Source organism: Heptranchias perlo, chromosome 8 (assembly GCF_035084215.1).
Source record: "Heptranchias perlo isolate sHepPer1 chromosome 8, sHepPer1.hap1, whole genome shotgun sequence".
NCBI lineage: Eukaryota > Metazoa > Chordata > Chondrichthyes > Hexanchiformes > Hexanchidae > Heptranchias > Heptranchias perlo.
This window is the reverse complement of record NC_090332.1, coordinates 87,478,062-87,504,591: the sequence shown is the minus strand read 5'-3', so window position 1 is coordinate 87,504,591 and position 26,530 is coordinate 87,478,062. Positions and strand designations below refer to the sequence as shown.

General features: G+C 42.8%; 1 protein-coding gene across 1 annotated transcript; it reads left to right on the top strand.

Moving 5' to 3' along the window:
* The first annotated feature begins 3,004 nt into the window (after nucleotides 1-3,004).
* On the top strand, nucleotides 3,005-25,208 carry LOC137324270 (filensin). The gene is made up of 8 exons (XM_067988414.1): nucleotides 3,005-3,614; nucleotides 6,217-6,277; nucleotides 13,306-13,401; nucleotides 14,731-14,820; nucleotides 14,937-15,047; nucleotides 20,251-20,471; nucleotides 22,188-22,264; nucleotides 23,423-25,208. The coding sequence occupies exons 1-8, from the start codon at nucleotides 3,271-3,273 to the stop codon at nucleotides 24,454-24,456; spliced, it is 2,034 nt and encodes a 677-aa protein (XP_067844515.1). The 5' UTR covers nucleotides 3,005-3,270; the 3' UTR covers nucleotides 24,457-25,208.
* Nucleotides 25,209-26,530: the final 1,322 nt, after the last annotated feature.

Genomic DNA, 26,530 nt, shown 5'->3' with positions numbered 1-26,530 from the left:
TTATCACGCAGTAAATGAGCCACTTGACCAGTATAAAGGGCACAGACCCTGAACTTCCAGGGTTCCTGCTCAGCCGGCAACAGAGTGGGACTTCCGACTGCCTGAAGCGAAAGTTACTGACCCTATCCTAAATCACGGGGACAGAGTCATTTTGATAGTCGGGGGTGGATGTCTCATGCCTGTACCAGCATGACAGAGGGGCCTGCCCGGTTGTGTTGGCAGTAGTCAGAGTCACATCCAAGGCCTGGGAACGACCAACAATAAAATAGATGACGTTTTTGTACTGCTCCAAAAGGGGCAACCAGGCATAGATGGAAAGGTAATCAATTCCCTCTGGGATCGCATAGCTTTCTTTCAGTAATCTTGGACCTTCCAACACCCCAGTACGAGACCTGTGCCAGCTCTCAGCTGTCATCAGGTCTGCCCCAGATCTTTCACTGGCACATTGAGCAGAATTCCTGGAGGCAGCCTCAAAGCCCCTGGACATGCCGCAAAGCTTCCAGCGGACTTAGGGAGGGTGGGCAGAGCAGAAGACTCACCAACAACAACAACTTGCATTTATATAGCACCTTTAACGTAGTAAAACATCCCAAGGCGTTTCACAGGAGCATAATCAGACAAAATTTGGCACCGAGCCACATAAGGAGATATTAGGGCAGGTGACCAAAAGCTTGGTCAAAGAGGTAGGTTTTAATGAGCGTCGTAAAGGAGGAGAGAGAGGCGGAGAGGAGTGGGGATGGAATTCCTCAATTCAATTAAATTTGTTAAAAATAAATGTTTAAAAAATGCTGTACACCCACAGAAATGTTAACAGGGATGTAGCAAGTAAAGTATTAAAAGAAAAAGTCAGAGGGCTTTGAAAATGGCACTATGCCATGATAGGAAAGAGAATGTATTGCAGGAAGGAATTTCCATGGGTTTAATCATTGTGTCTCAATCTACATTCCTCTGAAAGTTAAAGACTAAACTTGTATATAACAGGAGAGCACAGAGTGGAACAAATGGTGGTCGACATCAGGCAAATTGTGGATCTATTCACGACAGAGGTCCTGGGAGGCCTTGGGACTGTGGAACTTGGAGAGATGAACAGACCAATTAGTATGTACCTAATAAAATGATATTTTCTATGATTTGCATGATATTTCAACATTTCCATACACACTGGTTATACTGAGTACTGACAATGTGCAGAACTGAGTTACAGTCCATGTTCATAAAAAGTGCCTTTTCAAAATATTATTTGACACAATTTTTATGGTTTGGTTTGGCTAGAGATGTGCATCATTTTCATCACAATAACAAGTGACAAGGCTTCTTAACAGTTTGGTGAGTAAAGGCTCTGTGTATTTAGTGTGAGAGAGAGAGTGAAAAAGATTGCATTTTGATCATGATGTCCCAAATCGCTTTGCTGCCAATTAATTTTTTCATTCATTCTCAAGATGTGGGCGTCACTGGCCAGCATTTATTGCCCATTTATTGCTCTGAGAAGGTGGTGGGCTGACTGATTGGCTTGGCCACTTTTACCGACACCACATTTTTATTTCCAGATTTTTTAAGTTGAATTTAAATTCTTAAACTGCCCTGGTGGATTTGAACTTGTTCGCTGGGTAATTAGTCCGGGCCTCTTGATTATTGATCCAGTAACATAACCACTAACACTCTTGTAACCCAATTGCTATCGAAGTACAGTCACTGCTGTTACGGAGGCAGACACGGCAACCAATTTGTGCACAGCAAGATTCCGCAAACAGGAAAAGAGATAAGCGACCAGCTGATCTGTTTTTGGCGGTGTTGGTTGGGGGAGGAATTTTGGTCAGGACACCGGGAGAACTTCTCTGCTCTTCTTCAACTAATGCCATGGGATCTTTTACATCCACCTGAAAAGGCAAATGGGTCGTCAGTTTAATATCCCATTAAAAGACACCGACTCCTACAATGCAGCAACTATACATCACCACCAGCCTAGAATACATGCTGATGTTCTGGGATTGGGACACAACTCACCATTTACTGACTCAGAGGAATGAGTGCTATCAACTGGGCCAAGCTGATGCAAGACGTGGGACTGGAAGGTCCTTCTAAATCCACACTTATTTTTGCAAATATGAGAAGTTTAATGTAGAATAAAATAAATAATGCACTGAAACAGAATTTGTCACAATCAGCATTTAATTTATTACCTATTAATACCTTAGAAATGCACTAATAATTAACCCTTTAACTTGGTTTGGACGTATTTTCTGAATTGATACTTTGTGTGGTACGGAGGGAGTACTGACTGCATTGTCAAAGGAGCCATCTTTCAGGTGGGACTTTAAACTGAGGCTCTCCCTGCCTGTTCTGATGATTTAGGTGAACATTAAAGATACCAATACACTGCTGGAAGAGGAGCAAGGAGTTCTCCCGGTGCCCTGGCCTACACTCGACTCTCAACCAAAAACCAGCAGGAAAATAGATTAACTAATCATTCATACCATTGCTGCTTGTACGACTTTGCATAAAACACTCTTTGGGACAGTTGCTTCATTCTGTGGCCACTATGGATCACACTTTGAGACAGAATGAAGTTTGCATTGATGTCACTTTTAATGGGGCAACATCTTCAGGAACAAGCATTGGGCAAAGTTTTTAAATTTGTTTGCAAATGCATAAATGTTTTATTTTTGGTATTTTTGCCCCAATATTCACCCATCACCTCTCCTCTCCTGACGTTAACGACTAATGCTGTTCACCGTGATATTGTGGATCTTTTTAACACCACCCTGTCACTCTAAAATTCCTTACTCACCTAACAAACCTCCGCGTTGAATGTGCGCGCCGTTATAATCCAGCTCATTCCGTGTTTGCTGAATTTTACCTATGAAGTGCTTAACGATGCATTGTGTCAGTCATTTTCACCAAAGCAAATAAATTAGGCACAGTTTGCAGTTTCAAGCACAGGGGCTGACTACGTGTCATTGTGAAGAGGAACTTTCTATGCAAGCCCTTTTATGAAGGCACATGTTTAATCCCAGTAAAGAATGAAATGCGCTGAGCACCCACAATTAGTTCATTGATGAACGCTGCTGAAAAAAAAAAATGCTGGAAGGCAGAACAATAATAAGCAACTTCACATCGCCTGGAACTCTGCGTTGGGTTTGAAACGTATTTATTCCAGTAGAAGGGTGTTTGCCGGCCCTTCATATGCTGGCGGTGCTGTCCAGTGCAGCTATTCTGAGCCAAAAAATATCCTGCTCTTGAAAGGGGTCCCGCAGCCACCCTCCCCCCAGGATGTTCAGAACGAGCTACTTGCGCGAAGTGCGGAAGGAAAAATACGAGAGGTCGGATACGTCCATGGCAGGTTTCTCAGACCAAGGTCTGGAAAGTTTACAGGAGTTCAACGAACGCTTCACCCAGTACGTGAACCGAGCCCGAGTCCTGGAGCAAAGGAACGCCGTGTTCAGGAAGCAGCTGGAGAATCTGAGGCAGATCGAGGAGCTCTCGGGGCAGGAGTGTGCCTTCACCGGACAGATCGATGAGAACCAGCAGAGGATTCGGCAGCTGTACAATGATCTTAACCGCCTAGAAAAAGAGCTCAAAGATACACAATGTGCCTTGGATGAGTATCGCACCAAGTAAGGGATTTCTTTTCTTATTGATTGATTTGATCTTTGTCCGCGATCAAAAACCTCAAAATTCTAAGCAGGGTGTGATAAGGAGTTATTCTCACAAAAGGTATGTATCGCGAACACAGGAGTCAGTGGGTTAATTTGGTGTCCGGGCATGAGTAGGGTGGCCAGAACCAAGAGTGGGTGAGATTGAACTGCGCTGTGCCTGTTTTCTGGGCAGAAAAGGTGGGCACAGGGGTCTAATTTAAGGGGCAAACCTCCTGCACCTGAACAGCTTGCGAAACAGGTACCACCTCGTATTAGGAACAGGGGTAGGCCATTCAGCCCCTCGAGCCTGTCCCGCCGTTCAGTGAGATCATGGCTGGTCTGTGACCTAACTCCATATACCCGCCTTAGCCCCATATCCCTTAATACCTTTGGTTAACAAAAATCTATCAATCTCAGATTTAAAATTAGCAATTGAGCTCGCATCAACTGCTGTTTGTGGAAGAGAGTTCCAAACTTCTACCGCCCTTTGCGTGTAGAAGTGTTTCCTAACTTCACTCCTGAAAGTCTTGGCTCTAATTTTTAGGCTATGTCCCCGAGTCCTAGACTCCCCAGCCAGCGGAAATAGTTTCTCTCTATCTACCCTATCAGTTCCCCTTAATATCTTGAAAACTTCGATCAAATCACCCCTTAATCGTCTAAATTCCAGGGAATACAACCCTAGCTTGTGTAATCTCTCCTCGTAATTTAACCCTTGGAGTCCAGGTATCATTCTAGTAAATCTACACTGCACTCCCTCCAAGGCCAATACATCCTAAGGTGCGGTGCCCAGAACTGAACACAGTACTCCAGGTGTGATTTTGGGCTCCGTATAGGCGTCCCTTGCAGCCGCCTAAAACAGGCGTTAGGTCCCTGAATATGCTAATTTCTCGAATAGGCTAATGTTTGAGGATCTATCCCAGAAATTCATTTGGCGCCCCTCCTGCTCCCCCCCGCCCCCACTGTATCTCAGCTAATAATTAAACTCTTAACGGTCAGCCTCTAACTTCTCCAAGCCAAGTTTAAGTGTTAAAAAACTGACTGAAAGAGATTGAACCAAAAGAAAAATGAAAGTATACCTGTTGATAAACCCCAGTGAGACATTATTCCCCTTCCTACGCTAGAATCCGCGGGGAATAATGTCTCACTGGTGTGTTGGGAGATGCTCCACTAGGTTGGGACTGACATATTGCTGGGCAGAGTAGTGGGAGTTTTATCCTGCGTCCAACCGTGCTGTACCCGAGCTGGGATTGCTTGATGCTGACACCAGGTGAGTGCTCGAAATGGCAAGTGTTCTGTTCCTAGCACTAACACGTCTCACCTTGACGAGGACAAAATTCACAAAAAGGATTATGTTCCTCCCGGAACATCAGTAAGAAATGAACGAAAGGGACAGCAAATGAGCCTGGTTTGTAGAACACTGCGGTTCCTGGCCTGAATGTGGTGCAAATAAAGGAAGCAAAGCATAGAAGTCGAAAATATCATGCTGGTGCAGATAAAGACAGCAGTAGTACATTGCAGACTTGTTATAATGAATATTGAATTGAATCGAAGTCATGTCCTGAGTTATTGGGAAGTGTTCATGGTGAAAGATTCAGTAGCAGTCTCCCTCACCACCAGTATAATGACCTGTCATTTCATTGTCCCTTTCAATTTCACTGATTAAATGCCCGTTAACAGATATATAAGTTTAATCAGTGAAATTGATGGGGACAATGTAATCATAATTAAGTAATTACAACAGTAGTTAGCGCTGTGAATTTGTGAGGGAAAAATGGAATCTCAGAATGCAGACATTTCACCTCCTTCAGTGCCCTGCGTCCTACACTGATCGCCTGTGAATCCAACTGTGTGAGCCATGCCTTTGTCTGGGACCTGCTCAGTGTTCTGCCATTGCATCGCAGCTGCAGTACTCAACAACAACTTGTACTTACATACTGCTTTTAAAATAGTGAAACATCTCAAGGTGCTTCACAGGGGGAGGGAAACGGAGACTTAGCGAGAGGTAGGAGAGGACAGGGCTGAAGAAATAGAGTTTGCGGAGGTTTTTGACAGTAGTATTTTCCAGTCTTCTGACTTTAATTTTCTTTTTTGTTAGCGGGAATTAAATCTAATATCTTGTTATGATAGATACTGAATTGTACAATATTTACTTTTGGTAAATTTACTTTCTGAAAATAATACTATGAGTATGGATGCTATACTCATTCAGCTCAGTCACCAGAATTACAGTTAGTTCACTTCCACCATCTCAGTATAACCATTTTCAGTGTGTTTGCTGTAAAATGATTGACGTACTCCCTGACTACGTAAAACAAAAATGAAAAATTGGCTAAAAGATTCCCTCTGTTATAGGAGATGATGTAGGAGAAATACTAACAATGTAGAAATTTAGTATGGCAAGGTGAGCATTGAGTGATGTTAATTGGTTATGTTTTTTATTATTTTGAACTGACATATTGATGCCGACCTTCGCTCTTGTAGACACATCTTTGGAAAATGTTTATAAAATAACCATGAGTAAAAATGAATTAAGTGCACAAATACTTCAAACATTTCATTCAGACACTTGTCTTGCTTTCAGATATAAAAATGAACGTGAGTATGACGAGCAATTTTGGGACGCTCTTGAAAGCCTCATTAAGGTGAGATCATTCAGTTTTACAATTCACTGTAATTGTGCAGCATTCCAAAGGAAAATAGTTACAAAAGATTAAGATTTAGTGTAAAATTGTGGCCTCGGAGACTGCTGGCAATTCCTGGAAGTAAGAAGTCCCAGGACCAGCCAGTGTTTGAGATTTTAGCTTTTGTACAATGACACTGAAACAAACTTTAATATTATAGTAGTGATGGAACGCAGATACGAGCAATAAACTTGATTGTGTATAAGCATGAAACGGAAAGAAATTAAATAAAAATTAAAAGACTTTAATTCTATTTTCCCTTTTCACGGCACTTCTCTCCTTGAATTTTACGAATTTCACCTTTCTTTCTATAAATGATATTCCATAGAACCATAGAAAAGATACAACACAGAAGGGGGCCATTCGGCCCATCGTGTCCGCGCCAGCTTGAAGAACAACCAGGTGCCCATTTTAATCCCACCTTCCAGCACCCGGTCCGTAGCCCTACAGCTTACAGCACTTTAGGTGCAGGTCCAGGTACTTTTTAAAAGAGTTGAGGGTCCTTGCCTCTACCACCAATTCGGGCAGCGAGTTCCATACACCCACCACCCTCTGGGTAAAAAAGTTTTTCCTCATGTCCCCTCTAATCCTTCCGCCAATTAGCTTAAATCTATGTCCTCTAGTTCTTGAACTCCCCACTAGGGGAAAAAGGTACTTCCTGTCTACTCTATCTGGGCCCCTCATAATTTTGTACACCTCAATCAAGTCTCCCCTCAGCCTCCTCTGCTCCAAGGAAAACAACCCCAGCCTATCCAATCGCTCCTCGTAGCTGCAATTTTCAAGCCCTGGCAACATTCTTGTAAATCTTCTCTGAACTCTCTCCAGAGCAATTACGTCCTTCCTGTAATATGGTGACCAGAACTGCGCACAATGCTCCAGCTGTGGCCTTACCAGCGTTTTATACAGTTCCATCATTGCATCCCTGCTTTTGTATTCTTTACCTCGGCTAATAACGGAGAGCATTCCGTATGCCTTCTTCACAACCTTATCTACCTGTACTGCCACCTTCAGGGACCTGTGCACTCCAAGGTCTCTCACTTCCTCTACCCCTCTCAATATATGCCTGTTTACTGTTTATTCCCTTTTACTGTTTGCCCTCCCTAAGTGCATTACCTCACACTTCTCCAGGTTGAACTCCATTTGCCACTTTTCCGCCCACTCCACCAACCCATTGATATCCTCTTCACTATCAACTACACGGCCAATTCTATATCTTAAGTTTTCTATATACCTCTTAACGAAAACTAAACTTACCCATTTTCCAGGATCTTGAAGGTCCTACATCCGTCTGGAGCTGGGATCCAGACTGGTAACTGATTAGCCAAAAATAAACTGTAAAAGATTGTTTTATTAAACCAGTTGAACATGAGAACAATAACAATTGATTTGATTGCATAACTGAAGTGGCTCGATCAATCTTTTCTCATTTTCTCAGTGCCGCTGCAAATCAGGCACCTCCTAAACAAGCTGCTTCATTATTTTATTACAAGAGGATTTGAGTACAGGAGTAAAGGTGTCTTACTGCAATTATACAGGGCCTTGGTGAGACCGCACCTGGAGTATTGTGTGCAAGTTTGGTCTCCTTACCTAAGAAAGGATATACTTGCCATAGAGGGAGTGCAACGAAGGTTCACCAGACTGATTCCTGGGATGGCGGGATTGTCGTATGAGGAGAGATTGAGTAGACTAGGCCTGTATTCTCTAAAGTTTAGAAGAATGAGAGGCAATCTCATTGAAACATACAAAATTCTTACGGGCTCGTCAGGGTAGATGCAGGGAGGATGTTTCCCCTGGCTGGGGAGTCTAAAACCAGAGGTCACAGTCTCAGAATAAGGGGTAGGCCATTTAGGACTGAGTTGAGGAGAAATTTCTTCACTCAGAGGGTGGTGAATCTTTGGAATTCTCTACCCTAGAGGGCTGTGGAGGCTCAGTCATTGAGTATATTCAAAACAGAGATCGATAGATTTCTAGATATTAAAGGCATCAAGGGATATGGGGATCGGGCGGGAAAGTGGAGTTGAGGTCGAAGATCAGCCATGATCTGATTGAATGGCGGAGCAGGCTCGAGGGGCCGAATAGCCTACTCCTGCTCCTATTTCTTATGTTCTTAACTTCTGTGGTACAGCCAATGAACATAACACAAGGGCTCCACTAACTGCTCAGTTAATGTACTATGTGGTGCCACACTGAGCCATAAACTTGGAAGATCTTACATCTATGCTCAGTCAGCTAATATCAGCCAGAGAAGATAAGTTGGCGGGGGTGGGTGGGTGGGGAGTGGTGGGGGGGACGGAGGGGGAGGGAGACGGAAAGGGACAATCAGCTAAGGTTCCTGCTCCTGGTTATTATTCAGTGCACCATGCTCATCGTCACCCTTGGCTCAGTGGGTAACATGCTTGCCCTGGACTCAGAGGGTCATGGATTCAAGTCCCACTCTAGAGACTTGAGCACATAATCTCGGCTGACACTCCCAGTGCAATACTGGGGGAGTGCTGCACTGTCAGAAGTGCCATCTTTCTGATGAGATGTTAAATCAAGGCCCTCTCAGGTGGACATAAAAGATCCCATGGTACTATTTTGAAGAAGAGCCGGGGAGTCCTGGCCAATATTTATCCCTCAACCAAAATCACTAAAAAACACAACGTCAGGTCATTTATCTCATTGCGGCCTGTGGGATATTTTCTGCGTTTCTTACATTACTACAACAGTGACTACACTTCAAAAGTACTTATTTGGCTGAGGTTGTGAAAGGTGCTATATAAATGTAAGTCGCCATCTCCATGCTGGAAGTGTGTGCGCGTGTGTGTGAGATCTACTGTGCTTGTGGTATCTGTCACTGTCAAATTGTCTGCCAGTACTAGTCATCTGGACTCACGCACGCTAAATGATTACTTGGATGAGGTGCCAGAAGGCTGCCAGCACCCAGGGAATAGTACCATAGAATGAATTACTGCCATCAACAAAGGAGGGAGGAAATGTTTTTAAAAATGTACTTCCGCCCTGTAATGAACGTGAGCCATTTTGGATGCTTAGGCGTCCGTGCTATGCCTGAGAATCAGGCGCAGCCCTATCGTGTTGTTTGTTTTGACTCTTCAACCAGAATTCATAGGTCAACTGCAATGCCATTCTCATCACTCCCAGCACGCATTTAGACTAGAACCTTCCAACTTACTATGACTAGAGAATGCTGTACTTTGCGGCTTAATCAGCTTATCTTTGCTGTCATCGTCGTAAAGCAGTTTTCCGGATAGAAAGGGTCCAGTGTGGAGTACAATGGTGCAACAAAATGTTAGCTGTGCCCATCTTACAGCCAGAAACGTTGCATTCTATCTGTACTAGTTTGTGAATTGAGATTTGCAAACAGGAGCGCAGAAAGAAATGTTGCTTATCCAAACCTTTCTTTGTTGTTCTATTATTATTCTGCTTTTTGCAGACGGCAGGATAATTGCTGATAATTTCAGGTCAACCTACTCCTCTTCAGAGCAGCTGAGGTTAATCTACCCCTATTTGGAGCAGCTTTCCTTTTATAAAGGGTTTGCCATTATCAAACAGTATAATGCACATACACTGCAGCTTATTCTGCTCATTATTACCGATATGAAAGCAGGCAGGATCCTGCGGTAACGGTAGACAGTGGGGCGGTGTGACCTATAGTCGTCTCACCACCCCATCCCCTCCCTCCGTTTTGTCTCTAGTGACTTGTGTTATTGAAGGCTTCGGTCTTGGTTTCCCATATCCGTTAAAAGTCCCGAGCTGGACCTTCTGGTACTGCAGCAGCACCCCAAATGCAGCATCCGCCCGAGTTTCTTCCCTTTGCACTGGTGGGCCCCCCTCTTGATGGTGGGGTTTCCACTGGCAGCCCACCATACTGACTTTGATGGGCGGACGGAACCCCTGCCCTGCTGGAACTCGGCCCCAAAGACAAGAATTCCTCCCCACCCCCACCCAGAAAACTCAAGAGAAAAGATGGCGAGGTTTATTAAATTCATTAATTATCTAATTCCTGCCTTGAAAGTCACCCCTGCCTGTTACTATGATAAATCATAGAATGATACAGCACTGAAGGAGGCAATTCAGCCCATCGTGCCTGTGCTGGCTCTTTGAAAGAGCTATCCAATTCGTCCCACTTACCTGCTCTTTCCCCATAACCCTGCAAATTTTTCCCCTTCAAGTATTTATCCAATTCCCTTTTGACAGTTATTATTGAATCTGCTTCCACCGCCCTTTCAGGCAGCGCATTCGAGATCACAACAACTCGCTGTGTAAAGATTTTTTTCCTCATGTCGCCTCTGGTTCTTTTGCCATTTACCTTAAATCTGTGTCCGCTGGTTACCGACCCTTCTGCCACTGGAAATAGTTTCTCCTTATTTACTCTATGAAAACCCTTCATGATTTTGAACACCTCTATCAAAACTCCCCTTAACCTTCTCTGCTCTAAGGAGAACAACCCCAGCTTCTCCAGTCTCTCCACGTAACTGAAGTCTTTCATCCCTGGTACCATTCTAAGACCACCGCACTGCTCCTTGGTGTAATATTTCTGGCATGGATTCCTTTTTCTTGATGGAAGCTGCTGTTGAACAATGCTGTTGTTTTGGCAGGAGCATGGGCTGGTTGGGTTGGACGTATGAAAGGCTGTAGAAGGGAAAGGGAAGAGGGGTGGCGTGGTTAGGGTGGGAGGTGGTAGGAGGAAGAGGGAAATGGTGAGAGGTGGAAAGGCATGGGTGTACGGGGTGGTCAGGGAAAGAGACAGTAGGACGGAATGGGAGCCTACAGTTTCCATGCCAGCCTCCGATTTAGGGAAGCTGTGGTTATTTAAAGGATTTGTAGTTTAAAGGTCACAGGGCAGCCGTTAAGAGAAGATAAGGTTCCTGGCCCAAATTAAGTACGAGATTTTTGACGTGCAGTGCAGGCAGGCCGAGGAGCTTAGCACTGTGTGTTATGAAGACAGCGACTCTTTTTGGTTGAATTTATATGTATTCTCTAATGGCTCAATGCAGCGAGTAGTTGCTCCACTAGTGTTTTTTTTTATTCGTTCATGGGATGTGGGCGTCGCTGGAAAGGCCAGCATTTATTGCCCATCCCGAATCCTAATGTAGGACCTCCATCCCTCAAAAGACTTTCAGAAATTTAAAAATAACATTCTTTTCCCAGATTTTAAACACATAAATAACCAGATAAATGTATTAAGTTCAATAAATTATGTCCTCCTTTCCTCTTGACTCAAACACCCATGACTTAGTGTTAGATAAACAAATTCACTCCTCTTGTGCCGGAGGGAATTGCCTTCTTTGTACCGAAACTCTCCTCCTGTTGCACTTTTCTCGATTCCATTCAGATGTTCAGTTGTCTTCTGAGTTCCGTCCCAGCCCCAACATCAGACTCGTGCCTATCCCGACTATGCTTCTGCCTGCCCCATTATCCTATTGACAGTGGATCTTATTGGCCAGCTTATGTTTGCATGAGGCCTTTCTGTGATAACTCCAAGGCCAAAAATCTTTGTCTTTTCCCTCGCTTCCCCTGGACATTATCTTTGTGTCCAACAGCCAGGTTCCATCAAGAAAAATGTCCATTCCAGAAGAAATACTCCATAGGAGGCAGAAACTGTTCTAGATAATTCAATCCAGAGTCACAAACAACAACAACTTGCATTTATATAGCACCTTTAATGTCTTAAAACGTCCCAAGGTGCTTCGTAGGAGTGATTATCTGACACCGAGCCACGTAAGGAGATATTTGGACAGGTGACCAGAAGGTCGGTCAAAGAGGTAGGTTTCTTGAAGGAGGTAGGGAGGCGGAGAGGTTTAGGGAGTGAATTCCAGAGCTTAGGGCCTAGGCAGCTAAAGGCACGGCCGCCAATGGTGGAGTGATGACAATCGGGGAAGTGCAAAAGGCCAGAATTGGAGGAGCGCAGAGATCTTGGAGAGTTGTAGGGATGGATACTAAGACTAAAACTACCACCAAGGGGTTATTTATAATTTAGTTTTTTAATAAAAAGCAGCTCTTTTAAAATCCCTGATACAGACATAAAGTAACAACAGTCCATCGTCTGCTTCTCGCAAATTCCTTCACTCTAATATGAAAAATATCATGACGTAACATTCAACCTTCCTGTAATGTTCAGCCGTTAAATGGTAAGGTGCCACCCTGCCCCTCCAGGCCCTTCCACAATATTACACCACACGGAAACTGGTTAGACCTTTGGTTAAGCATTAACCTTCAGTGGATGCAGAATGGAATTTCAGGAATCATGCAGGCAGGGTTCACTCCCAACTTATCAAAGGTTTAAATCTTTTGTGCTCTAAGACCATGTTTCTTCCTCCTACGTAAGCTCCTGATGGATCTCTCCCTGGAGGTAATCATATTCGGGTTTTACAGGTAAATGTAATTATCATTCCAGTTATAGTGAGAACCAGATCCTTATAGTCTGGGTTCATTCTGCAGACCATGTGTGATTGGATTAGTGCAATTTCCCAACTATATTGGATTTGCTGAGTGGAATATTTCTGTGCAGGACTCTTATTTACATTTTGTTTTTTTTTTGATGCTAGTTCACATTAAAGGCTTCATGACACGATATGAAGTAAAGCTGGAACAAGTATTGTAATGTGTATGAGGAGAAGCTTCAAAGGCGGAATGGGATGATTCAGTATCAGGTCTATTGCCAGGTCAGACTGCCAAGTGTCCAAATTAAGGCCAGCATTAAACCAATCCCTGAAGTGGTCGTTTCACACCACTGCCAATTCCGCACCCATGATTTGAGTGGGTTGCATTACCCATTAGAGATCAGGAAACAGCTAATTTCAGAGCCAATAAATATCTTAATTGTGCTGATGCTCTGTGTGTGGTTATAAAAGAAATTTGAAAACACTGAGCACTCCCACTACAGTGCAGAGATATTACAGCTTATAGTCAATGCAAGGCCTCTGATCACTATAATGAACAACTTGAAAACCCAATATGTGTGTCATGTTAGGGTGTCTTCTTTATAGGATGCAAATGATGCTTTACTGAAGAACCTGGAACTCCAGATCCATATTCTGTTCCTGCAGCAAGATATGAATTCTACTGGAGTGAGAAACAAGAAGGTATGTTCAAGCATCCACCTTCCGGCAATCATTCATTTGCACTAAGTATCGGTAAGCAAAATAATCAGCTCATATATTTCAGTAATAATTACCGCTGGCTACTTTCGTTCTGAAATTTAGTCAGAGTGAAAGCTCTATGTAGTTCTGGAAAGACCAAAATCTTTCAGCTGTTTGCCCGAGGTTCAGAAATCATGAGGGTTTTCCGACCGCTGCATAAATAAACAAATCAAGTATTTGAAATGAGTAAGTGTGAAATAGTTACTACAATTTCACCAGTAGGGAGAACCTTATAACTTACAAGCAGCACAGTCCTCAGGGACTGTGGTTAATGCTCTGCCCCAATCCAATATAAACGGACAGTTTATATTTGCTTATTATATTCTTTATTCATAACATCAATAAGACTGCCGCAGATAAAATTAAATCATGGTCTGTTTCAAAATATTGTTAACAGGGAAGGGTAGTCTGTGGAGAAATACCATATAAAATACTTCTTTGTCTAACATTTTTGATTAAAGCTCTCCTAAATGGTAGGATAAATACTGCCTGCATCAACTGAGCTGCATAACTGTGGCAACGTGACATTTCAGCTCAGATTAAGGGGCCCTGGCATGCGTTTAACTGATGTCAGTAATAGAACCTGTCAGCAGGGCCCGACACTGATTCAGCCAATTCTGCATCCCCTTGTACTGACTCAAACTGCCCAGGTTGCTCTTTTTTTTAAAAAAAAGAAAGCTCCATACTAAATGATCAGAAAAGCTGGCGGGGACCATTGCAGTAAAAGGAGAGTAAATCTATCAGGAGGGCGGCAGGAACGGGCTGCAGCTGCTACTTACCCCACTCAATTGTACTTTCGAATTGGGAGGCCGTCAGCAGTGAACTTGCTGCCACCCATCGCGACGACTGCAAGCTGGAACATTCTGCCCTCTGACTGAGGGGGGCGGCTTGGGTTTGTGGGGAAAGGAGGTGGGGGTTGGGGGCTAATTGCGAGGAGAGACAACGGTAACGTACCCAAATAAATAACGGAATAAAGTTATCATAAAATAATTGAAATGAGCTAACTGTTAATTTGAAAGACATTTTTATTTCATGATTTTCATTTCATTACAGTAACTTTTGCAATTTAATCATATTTTGTTCTTGTTTAGTAAAACAACAGGTCCCTGAAATTCCGCAGGGTCTCTCTCAGTCTCCTGTTGTAACTCCGGTGGGAGAACAGTGGAGTCCAACTGGAGTTACGGTCGGAGATTGGGAATTTCAGGGGCTACCTCTTTAAGATGGTCATTGTTTTATTTTCTGTCACCTTTCTCCGCTATTCTAATTCCACAGAATCTAGCAGAAATTCAGGTCTACATGACCGTCCTAAAGCACATCCACCAGCCCACCACTTGTGTATCTTCAACCACATTAAGCTGTGAGGTAATCCAGCACAGGGGAATCTTTGCAATTTATCATTTCTAAAATTTCAAGTTTGAATTAAATCGTGTGTGCAGATTTGATGTCCGCTTTTCTCAGCTTTGTTCCTTTTGTTACAGGAAGGAGAGCTGGTGGCAGAAAAGCGAGAGTCTTTGACAAAGTATCAATCGGACGATTACAAAAGTGGCCTCTCTCAGTTACAGAGCCAGACACAGAAGCTGCAGGTTGAGGTCGGTCAGTGTATAAAACATGTCCGGCAGGTTTTCCAGCAAACCTGGGCAATTAATGAAGTGCACACTTGGGTGTTTAGTGTGGATGGGATCCCTCTGCAAATAGGGAGACTGGAGGCTCGGAGAGATGGGGAATGGGAGCCCGGAGAGAGGGAGACTGGGGAATGGGGGCTCAGAGATGGAGGGAGACAAGGGAATGGGGGCTCGGGGAGGGAGGGAGACTGGAAAATGGGGGCTCGGGGAGGGAGGGAGACTGGGGAATGGGGGCTCAGGGAGGGAGGGAGACTGGAGAATGGGGGCTCAGGGAGGGAGGGAGACTGGAGAATGGGGGCTCAGGGAGGGAGGAAGACTGGGGAATGGGGGCTCGGGGAGGGAGGGAGACTGGGGAATGGGGGCTCAGGGAGGGAGGGAGACAGGAGAATGGGGGCTCGGGGAGAGAGGGAGACTGGGGAATGGGGGCTCAGGGAGGGAGGGAGACTGGGGAATGGGGGTTCAAGGAGGGAGGGAGACTGGGGAATGGGGACTCGGGGAGGGAGGGAGACTGAACCAGGAGTTCAGTTCTATTGGCTCAAAATCTCTGACTGTCAGTAAATTGAGGTGGGGTTGTCAGCCTTGGGGTGGGGCAAGTGTTGGATGGAGTACTGTATGGATCAGTGTTTCAACAACAACAACTTGTATTTATATAGCGAACATACGGACATGCGAATTAAGCGCCTTCAACATAGTAAAAGGTACTTCACAGGAGCGATTATCAGACAAAATTTGACACCAAGCCACATAAGGAGATATTAGGACAGGTGACCAAAAGTTTGGTCAAAGAGGTAGGTTATAAGGAGCGTCTTAAAGGAGGAGAGAGAGGTAGAGAGGTGGAGAAGTTTATGGAGGGAATTCCAGAGGTTGGCGCCTAGTCAACTGAAGGCATGGCCGCCAATGGTGGAACGATTAAAATCGGGGATGCGCAAGAGGAAAGAATTGGAGGAGCACAGAGATCTTGGCGGGTTGTAAGGCTGGAGGAGATTACAGAGATAGGGGAGGGGTGAGGCCATAGAGAGATTTGAACGTAAGGATGAGAATTTTAAATTTGAGGCGTTGCTGGACTGGGAGCCAAGCAGGGGCGACGGGTGAACGGGATTTGGTTATGATACGAGCAGTAGAGTTTCGGATGAGCTGAAGATTACGGAGAGTGGAAGATGGGAGGCCGGCCAGGAGAGCATTGGTATAGTCGAGTCTGGAGGTAACAGAAGTATGGATGAGGGATTCAGCAGCAGATGGGCTGAGACAGGGGTGGAGACGGGCGGTATTATGGGGGTGGAAGTAGGCGGTCTTGGAGATGGAGAGGATATGGGGTCGGAAGCTCAGCTTCAGGGTCAAATAGGACGCTGAGGTTACTAACGGTCTGGTTCAGCCTCAGACAGTGGCCGGGGAGGGGGATGGAATCAGTGGCTAGGGAACAGAGTTTGCGCTGAGGACCGAAGACAATGAAGGAAATTTCTGCTCATCCAATACTGGATGTCGGACAAGCAGGGTGACAAATCAGAGGCAGTGGAGGGGTCGAGAGAGGTGGCTGTGAGGCAGAGCTGGATGTCATCAGTGTACATGTGGAATCTGACGTATTTTTGGATGATGTCACCATGGGGCAGCATATAGATGAGAAAAAGGAGTGGGTCAAGGATAGATCCTTGGGGGGGACTCCAGAGTAACGGTGCGGGAGTGGGAAGAGAAACCATTGCAGGTGATTCTCTAGCTACGACTGGATAGAAAAGAACGGAACCAGGTGTCAGCCTCTGTTGTTTCTCCATTTTACATGTGACCTAGATTCTGAAACCAATTGCAAGATTGTAAATGTTTGCAAATGACATAGGAAGCAGCGGGAAAAACTGAGGGAAGTAAAGCATTTGAGAAATTGTTTGGATTATTTGTGCAAATGGGCAGATAGTTGGAAGATAAAATTTAACACTGACAAACGCAAAGTATTATACAATGGATGAAGTAATGTATAATGTAAGTACAAAATGAATGAGATAAAATGAGTACAAGCTGACTCAGAAGGGAGCTGGGAGTAACAATGGATTTGTTATTGCCAAACTGTGTGGTGAGGCAATTTAAAAAAAGATAGAAGTGCTGTGATTACCAGAACAGTGGGATACAAGTCCACTTAGGTTATGCTATCATAAAGTTTTACGCAGCAATAAATCTGTGATTATAACAGCGTTGGACAATTTAGAACTGAAGGACATCGGTCACTGCTCTGTGTTACTTTGCCTCTCACAGGAGGAGGGAGGGGGGAGGGAGGGCTGATAGACGGGGAGGAAATCAGACAAAAAGAATGAGCAAGCACAGATGGGTCGAACGCCTTTGTCTTGTCGCGGATACACAACATAACAAATAAGCTGATGATGCTATTTGACACAACTCACATCATAGACAGTAGTGCCTTACGGGCAACGTCAAGTTTTATCCTTTGCTGCTTGGACTTCAGTCTGGTCATAATGGTATTCCTTCCATCATCCTCAACATATGTGCATCCAAACTTTCACTCCTGTTTTTTCTATTGTCTCTTCAATCTACCTTATTCCCAATTCCTGAGGTACAGTAGTATAATAGTTATGTTACTGGATTAGTAATCAATAATCCAAATAATCCTGTTCGTTCTCTAATTGGCCTTTGACTCCTGACATTAGCAAAAGATGCTTTCCCATTATTTTGACTATTTTCCTCTATCCTGCTCTCTAAATTTTAGCTTGCCGAATACATTTTTGTTCATAATATCTGTGTTTTATACCTTTCCCTACCTGAAAGACAATTACTTCGTTTGTAAATCTTAAAACACCTCTTCTCGGGCGTTGGTTGTCAAATTAATTCCCCATGTCGCCATTATGGCTTTCTCTCACTCTATACTCTTTTCCTTTTCATAAGCTTCATTTATTTTCAACATTCTTCTAAAAGTATCCCAATTTTTGTGTGTTACAGTTCTCTCCTCTCCCAGTTAACCATTGCGAAGCCTCTTTTCATTCCTATAAACCAAGCCTTTTTAAAATGCCGTGCCAGCATATCATCATCCTGAAACTTGCTGCAGCCCAATATTTTAAATCTAATAACAGTGTTCTGAATCAGCAAGGTGTTCTAAATCACCTATAGTAAACAATTTTACAACACTAAGTTATAGTCCAGCAATTTTATTTGAAATTCACAAGCTTTCGGAGGCTTCCTCCTTCCTCAGGTGAATGTGGAAATAAAATCCTCGAACCCTTCGCATTTAAAATCACCTATAGGCAGCTGAACACTAAATCCATTATATTATCTTCTCTAGTGCTAGTTTGTTGACAAATCACCATGATGAAGAGAACAGGTGACTCCTGTGCTTCTTCTCCCTCCCCAAACAATAAAAGTTTTTATCCAAACACTTGAAGAGAATTTCCTCCAACAATAACATTTAGAATGTGGAACTTGCTACCAGGCGAATAGCATAGATGCATTTAAGGGGAAAGTAGATAGGTAGATGAGGGAGAAAGAAATAGTAGGTTATACTGATGGGGTTAGATGAAGTAGGCAGGGAGGAGGCTCGTGTGGAGCATAAACGCCGGCATAGAGCAGTTGGGCCGAATGGCCTGTTTCTGTGACACATTTTATAACCTTGCTGCACAACATGATGCTGTTGTATTTTCAAACCATGCACTAGATGGCTCTGCGCAACATTGGACCCACATATGGAACTGTGCAGTGCCAAGTCCCACTTACTCTGGTTTAATTCCTCTTTTTGAGGATTGACAGAATACATTAGTCCCTGTCTGCCTGCTTCCGTGTGCACGTGTATCGTTCGGTATATGTGCAGGTATCCCAGACTGAACACCCGCTAAATCTTGCCTACCTGGATCAAACTGGCAAAACGTTCGACAGTCACAATCTGAGATTGTGGCGGTATTGAAATATTTAAAAATCATATTGTCGAACTTTATCAGCCACTGCTCTGTGGGCAGATCTTTTAACTTGTAGACTGTACATAAGGATTAACACATACACAGCATATGGAGTTAAAACTGTTGACAGCCCATCAGAATCCAGTAGCATCATCTAGGCTTCGGTTTGGTCTGGGCACCATTCCAGTTTATTTTATTATGAGAGAGAAAAAAAACTCTTTAATGCTGCTTTCCTTTCACATATAAAGAGTAAATCCATTTTCTGTCAAATAGTGGCATCTAAATTTCCTTTTATAATCATGTAAAGGTCAGTTTAATACAGTTTTAACTCTCGTGGATTAAAATCCAGCTCCTGTGCCTAAAGGCAGTAACATGCATTATGGATAGCGTAAAATAGATTAGCTGGTTGTACATTAAATCCTCTGAATGGTTTCTGCTGTTGTATTAACATATTTTATGCAATACTTCAACATAGTTAAGTAATAATGGGCTGATTATCCTCTGGGGAGGATTGCTGCTGGATAGAATCGTAGAATGATAGAGTGATACAGCCCAGAATGAGGCCGTTCGGCCCATTGTGCCATCTGATTTTGGTGGTGTTAACAACATAGTGGCTTTCCCTATTAATGAGTTCTGCCTTCTGCTACCCAATACTGCCAGTTATATCATCAGGTAAATATATTTTTCATCATTTAAGAAAGAGAGTACTTGCATTTATATAGTGCCTTTTATGACCTCGGGATGTCCCAAAGTGCTTCGCAGCCACTGTTGTAATGTAGGGAAACACAGCAACCAATTCACAAGTTCCCACAAACAGCAATGAGATAAATGACCCGATAATGATGGGTTTTGCTGAGGGATAATTATTGGCTCTTCTTCAAAAGCACCAAGGGATCTTTTATGTCCACCTGAGAGGGCAGACAGGGCTGGGTTTTAACATCTCATCCAAAAGACAGGACCTCAGACAGTGCAGCACTGGAGTGTCAGCCTAGATTCCTACATTACAACAGTGCCAAACTTCAAAACTACTTAATTGGCTTTGGGACATTCTGAGGACGTGAAAGGCACTATATAAATGCAAGTTCTTTATTTTCTATATGTGCTCAAGTCTCTGGTGTGGGGCTGAAATTCACAATCTTCTGTCAGAGGTGAGAATGCTACCACTGAGCTTGAGGCTGTTATCCCCTTCCCGAGAAGTGGACATTACACTGCCAATGTATTAAATTAAATAACCGTGTATGATATAATAAATATTCATGGAGCTTATTTTCATATCGTGTTAAAAGACAGCACAACTAGAGCAGACAATCAAGAGTGTGCAGGAGAACTACCTGGATCAGATGCAGTCATACAATGAACAAATCGAAAACTTGAGGAAAGAGATGGAAGAGGCTGAGAAAAACTTGGAAACATGTACCAATGAGTGTCAACAAGTTGTTATGCACCAACAATCACTGGAAAATGAACTGGAACGCTACAAGAGGATTATTGAAAATGAAGATTACAGGTGGGTCACAGGACTGTTACGTTTAGCCTTTTTCAATGGTCCATAATTAGTGAAAAGCTATGTCAGTACTAGAATCACAGAAAGATACAGCACAAAAGGAGGCCGTTTAGCCCATCGCACCTGTGCCGGCTCTTTGAAAGAGCTATCCAATTAGTCCCACTCCCCTGCTCTTTCCCCATAGCCCTGCAAATTTTTCTCCTTCAAGTATTTATCCAATTCCATTCTGAAAGTTATTATTGAATCTGCTTCCACCGCCCTTTCAGGCAGCGCATTCCAGATCAGAACAACTCGCTGTGTAAAAAAAAAAAATTCTCATCTCGCCTCTGGTTCTTTTGCCAATTACCTTAAATCTGTGTCCTCTGGTTACCGACCCTTCTGCCATTGGAAACAGTTTCTCCTTATTTACTCTATCAAAACCTTTGATAACTACTGAGTTAGGATTGATTGTGGAACAAGGTAGAACATTCAGTTTTTGTTCCATATACTTTTTTATGTTATCATTTGGGCAGAGGTGTAAAATATCACATTTGAAAATGTAACTATGTAATAATCATTACCTTTATTAGTGGAGATGAGATATGTGCTAATAATCCCAGACAAGGGATTCACATGCTAGCAAGACATTGTCAAACCATAAATAGTTTATAATCAACCTCTGAACACTAAGATACATTTATAAACTTAAAGTATCTTTCAAACTCTATGATGTAGCTTTCCAATGTAAGCAAAATCTGTGGGTCCTGTATTTTTCCAGGGTATGTATTTTTTTTTTACCTTTTGTGAGTCCTGTTCAGGTGAGTTCCTCCTTTTTAAAAAATATGTTCTTCACCTGACTGACCTAATACCTGGAGCTGAGAGGTTGGACATTTGGCCAGTTCTTAAACCGCTACCATTGCCTCACTATAGTTAAAACTGCCAGGAGGCACCAAAAGTCCACTCAGGCACGACACCCCCTTCCAGTTGTGCTTGCCCAACCTGACCATTAAATTCTGTAGTCACTGCTCAGCTTGCTGGATGGCACCTAAGCCATAGAGCAATCCCACTCTGGCATTGTCATCATACCGACACGCATTGCCACCATGCCACCCTTTGGACTAGTTTTGTTATATATTCATACATACATTCATATATATAGACAAATGCTGACTGCTGTGCTTCTTGTGATAATATTTATATTTAAATATTAATCATAGCACCTTTACTGTAAGTTTTTTGAGCATTGCTGCACCCACTGGCCCACAAGGAAACTTTAAGAAAAAATGTAAAACTTACCTTACTGGACCTCTTCTTGCTCTTGATCCTGCTTGTAATATGCAGATTGGGGTTCTACCCGGTTATAGGACCCTAGTGCAATTTTGAGGTATCAATGCTCATGCTCCGGCCATTGGGACTAGCCAATGAGTGGCCGAACCAGCAGTCCTTAAAGGGACCGCTGAAAGCCGCTCCCAAAACAGGTAAATCTTCACCTTCCCCCCCACCCACGATTGCCTCCCTCCCCTTTTAATGTTGAACTTTGGCTTAGCTGTGGGGTGTGGGTTCAGTGAGGGAAGCAGCAGTGGAGCAGGACTGTATCAGAAGGTACGACCCATCTGGCATTAGGGTCAGCCATTTGCCAAAATATTTGATGGAACAGGATTTTCATTGTGACTTCCCAGTTGCATGTTAAAGAGATCTATTCATTATTCAGCAACAAAACAGATGATTTTTTCTTTTCAGGTTGCAATCGACACAAACGGCCCCTTGGTCTACAAGCCATCGATATGAGTACGCACAAGTCACACCTGAGAGCGGAGGTAAGACACAAGTTAAAGGGACATGTCTTTAATGTCCAGAGTTCTGCAGCAACTTTTATTTCATTTTAATAGTTGTGCAAACTGGAATTATTCTGTAATAGTTTTCAAAATTGAAGAGTTGTGTAAGCTGAGGACAAAACGTTTCCATAATTTTGAAACGATTCCCATGCAGCATTCAAACTTTGTGAGATTTTCAAAACCGATTTAACTTTCCATAAATTCAGCAAGTGGAAAATTTAAATATCATATTTATAGCAATTTTTAAAAAAATATTCTTGGACTTGAAGAGATACCAATGCAATCAATAGATTCATAAGTGGACAGTACAGCGTTGAAATTCCATGGGGAGGGGGAGGAGAGACAGATTGGAGGGGGAGCAGAAGTTCCGCCTGCCCATTATGGAAGAGCTTGGTGCCATCGGAAATCCCAGGGTCAGGCACGCCCGCACTGTTTCTGTTTCGACTGGAACACCCACCCTGGGGGGAGGCTCTGACCCTGTCTCGGGATCAGACATTGAAGATATTGAAAACCTGGTCCCGCCGCCAGTGTAAACAATGACTTCACTCTGCATTCGACTGTATTGCAAAAACCGGGCCTGGGAACTTCAGAATTCTCCACTGATCCCCAAGCCCATATCAGGTGTGTCCAGGGTCGGGGTGGGGGGTGGTGGGGAGGTGGCAGTGTCTGGGGGTGGGGGAGAGTTGCAGATATCGAGGGAGGGGGTTCAAACAGGCCCCTTATCTGCATATATTTTTCAAATCCAGTGCTCCTGTGTTCACACTGACCAGGGCTTTGCACCACAATGTAAAATAGTCCTCACAATATGCCACGCAAAAATTCATTTGTCATTATTCTGATACACATAGGTGAGCACATTAATGTACATCTGAAACCTAGACTCAATACTTTAATATCTATTACTGTATTGTAGATCTCGGACATTTCCAAAAAAGCACACAGCTCCGATTTTCTAATCAATGAACACACTTGAGGATTGGCTTTGAAACCGTTTTAGAATCGAGCTGTGTTTAGAAGTGACTCAGCGGCAATGGTTTCTAATATAATTTGGTTTTTAAGTGGTCCCTCTGATGTTGCCCAAGAATTGATAAAATAAGTCCTCAGCATATCCCTCAGTAAAATATTGCATTCTCTTTTTAGATGTCACTTTGGCCATGCAGGGCATCACGAGTATTAAATCCAGACAGAAAGGGCTTTCGAGAAGAGTAGTGAAGAAAAAGAAAGTTGCGTCTTTGGATGTCACAGATGGTGATGGAGATGACCAGGACAAAGAGTGCATGAGAAAACCTTCAGAGACGAGTGCAGACGGAAAAGTCAGTGTCAAAAATGAAGAAGAGGATGACAGAGAGGAAGAAGATGAGGAGGGAGAGTTTGAATCTGAAGAGGGAGAACAGGATATAAGACAAGATGATATGCCAGATGGAGCACAGATAAGTAGGATTTATGATGCTTTGTGTAATATGGTGAGAGATAGTATGAGAAGACACAGAAGACCAGAACTACCTGTGGCAGAGTTCTACACCAAAGGGCACTATGTGCTAGTTACAGGTGAAGCCAGTTATATGGATCCTTTCTTCTGCACATCAGCTCCTTCAAGAAGTCAAGTAATTGTTACTTTTGATGTTGGTATGGATTCCAAGCCACAACCAGAAGAGCCCAAGCCTTTAAAATACGACGGAAATGGTGATGGAGATAAAGGATTTGACCCCACTAAAGAGAGAGACAAAGACAAATCTGGAGATGAAAAGCAAGATGATAGAAAATCAGGTGATAACGGAGAGCCCAAAACACCTACAATTTCACCACCGATACCACCTCCACCTCCAACCCCATCACTGCCTGATCCTTCACAAATCTCAGATTATACGCCAACACCTTTCAGTGGTCCATCTATGCCATGCCCTGATCCAAACGCTCCTGACAAATGGACATCTAAATATGGAGATAAGCAGCAAGGTGATGAGGACAGAGACAGGATAATCATACCACCACAACCTCCGTCACCAGATAAACTGACAGAGGAGCCAAAGTATAGCTACTATGAAAAGATAGAAATGGTTGAAGCAGTTGAGATGTTTACAGACAACAAATTACAAGCTTATGAAGAAACCTCCACAATTGTGGAGACCACAGTGGAAGAGACAAGCAAGGAAACAAGAGCAAAGAGGTCCTAAATTACTGGCATTCATATACATATAATCTGCATCTGAGAGATAAAAATTAAAATTTCACAACATACTATATTGTGTGCACTCACAGTGAACTTTGAATCGTTTTTCCAGAAACTAAATTAATACCAGGATCAAACTGTAGATTATCGTTTAACAACTTCTGTGTGTTATTTATGAAAATGACTGAGAATTTTTGAAAGCATTAATATAGGATATATGGAGACAGTATAGGTCACACAGCTTAATACTGCTAAGAGCCTATATTTCGTGTCACGATTGAAGTTTAAGTTTCCATAGCAATTAAAGAGTTCACATTAAGGTTTTAATAGGAAAAAAATGGATTTACGTTGACAGAAGTTTTCTAGGGAATCTTTTAAAAATAATTAAAGGACTTAATCTTATTGACTAAGCGTGTGATTATGGGTAGAACAATTCAAGAAAGCTTAATTTGTTTGTGATTCATATATCCTGAATATATGATTGAATATCTTCCAGTGATCAATACATTTGCTTTGTAAAGAAAACTGCAATAAAGCCAACTGGATGAGGTTTATCTGCACCAATGTTTTCTGTATTCATACTTAGTGAAGCAACTCAAGTTGTCTAGGATCAAATCCTTTGGGTTACTCTCAAATAAGTTCTGATTTATAGGCATTCTGGAACCAGAACTCATGTACAGTCTTACTATTACTTCAGTTATTTTTGCTTAAAAATTCCAATTATTCATTTTAATGAACAGCACAGGAGGTGTTTTTTTCTTGCATAATTTCAAATCAAATGAATAGACAATTTGAGTTAAGCAACTTCAAATTAAGAGGAGTATCGCTGGGGTTGATTAATGCAATCCTAAAATTAAATTATTTTCAATTATCTTCGTTTTGAATTTTCTTTTAAAAATTGTGCTCAGGGCAACACTGGCAAGGAAACATTTGTTGCCCATCCCTGGTTTACTGACAACTGAGTGGCTTAAGTGTCAACTAAGTAGTGTGGAAACTGGAGTCATACTAAGGCCAGACCAGGTAGGGGTCGCAAGTTCCCTTTGCTCAGGACATAAGTTGGGTTTTTCTAACAATCCAGCAGCTTTCATGGTTATTTTTCTGGTGCCAGCTCAGAGATGACCAGATTTAATAAATCTAGTTGCACAACTTGCAATGGTAGGAATAGACCTCATGACCTCAGGCTACTAGTCCAGGGCTATAACCACTATGCTACCTTAAATTAAGTCACACCTTTGTATCACCTTGGACTGTATAGTGTTGGCTAGGGGCCATCTATAATTAGAATTTTTACCAGAGTATTCAGGGGAGTAAGGAAGGTTTAAAAAATAAATCATTTTACTTTAGGGATGGGATCAGACAAAGAGTATTCTCTGCCCTCTTGTAATAATTAATCATAACCATTTATGGTTGGTGTTATAGCTGAATAACAAGGCAGTTACCAAATGTGTAAGTAAAACAAAACCTATAAGCATCACTTTGCTGTCCCTTCAGAGTCTCAGTAAGATGTCCCTGGTATTTCATTTGAGGCCTCTCATGTACTATCTAGAGGTGAAAAAAAATATATAGGGAACATTTCCTCTGTGTAAAACAACCATAAACCTCTTCTTCATAAACAGGCTTACAATTTTGTTAAGTATAGCATGGAGAGGAAATCGTCCCTGTTAGTAAGTTACAGCTTTATTTGAACATGCGAAGACAATTATCTCAGGCCAGAATAAGATGGTTGTGGGCTTCCACCCAACGATTACTATGTTGAGATTGCTCAGATCCTCTTCACTTATGACTCCAAATGGCTATCAGAAATAAGAGACTTTCATTCCTCTTATCTGGGCTAAATCTGAATCCAGGTCCCACAAGTAGAAGAGTCTGTAATTCTTACCCGGTTCTCTAACATGTTCAATTTCTGAACTTTTCAGATGGTACCTTTTGAGACCAAGATGTGGTAAATAACATGAGTCAATGATTTAAATATCATATTGTCTGAGGAATACCATTGACAACAATTAGTTTTCTCTGGGGGGATAATCAGGTCACTTCACATCTGTCAGTTTCGATATACAATCTTCAAGAACGGTCTT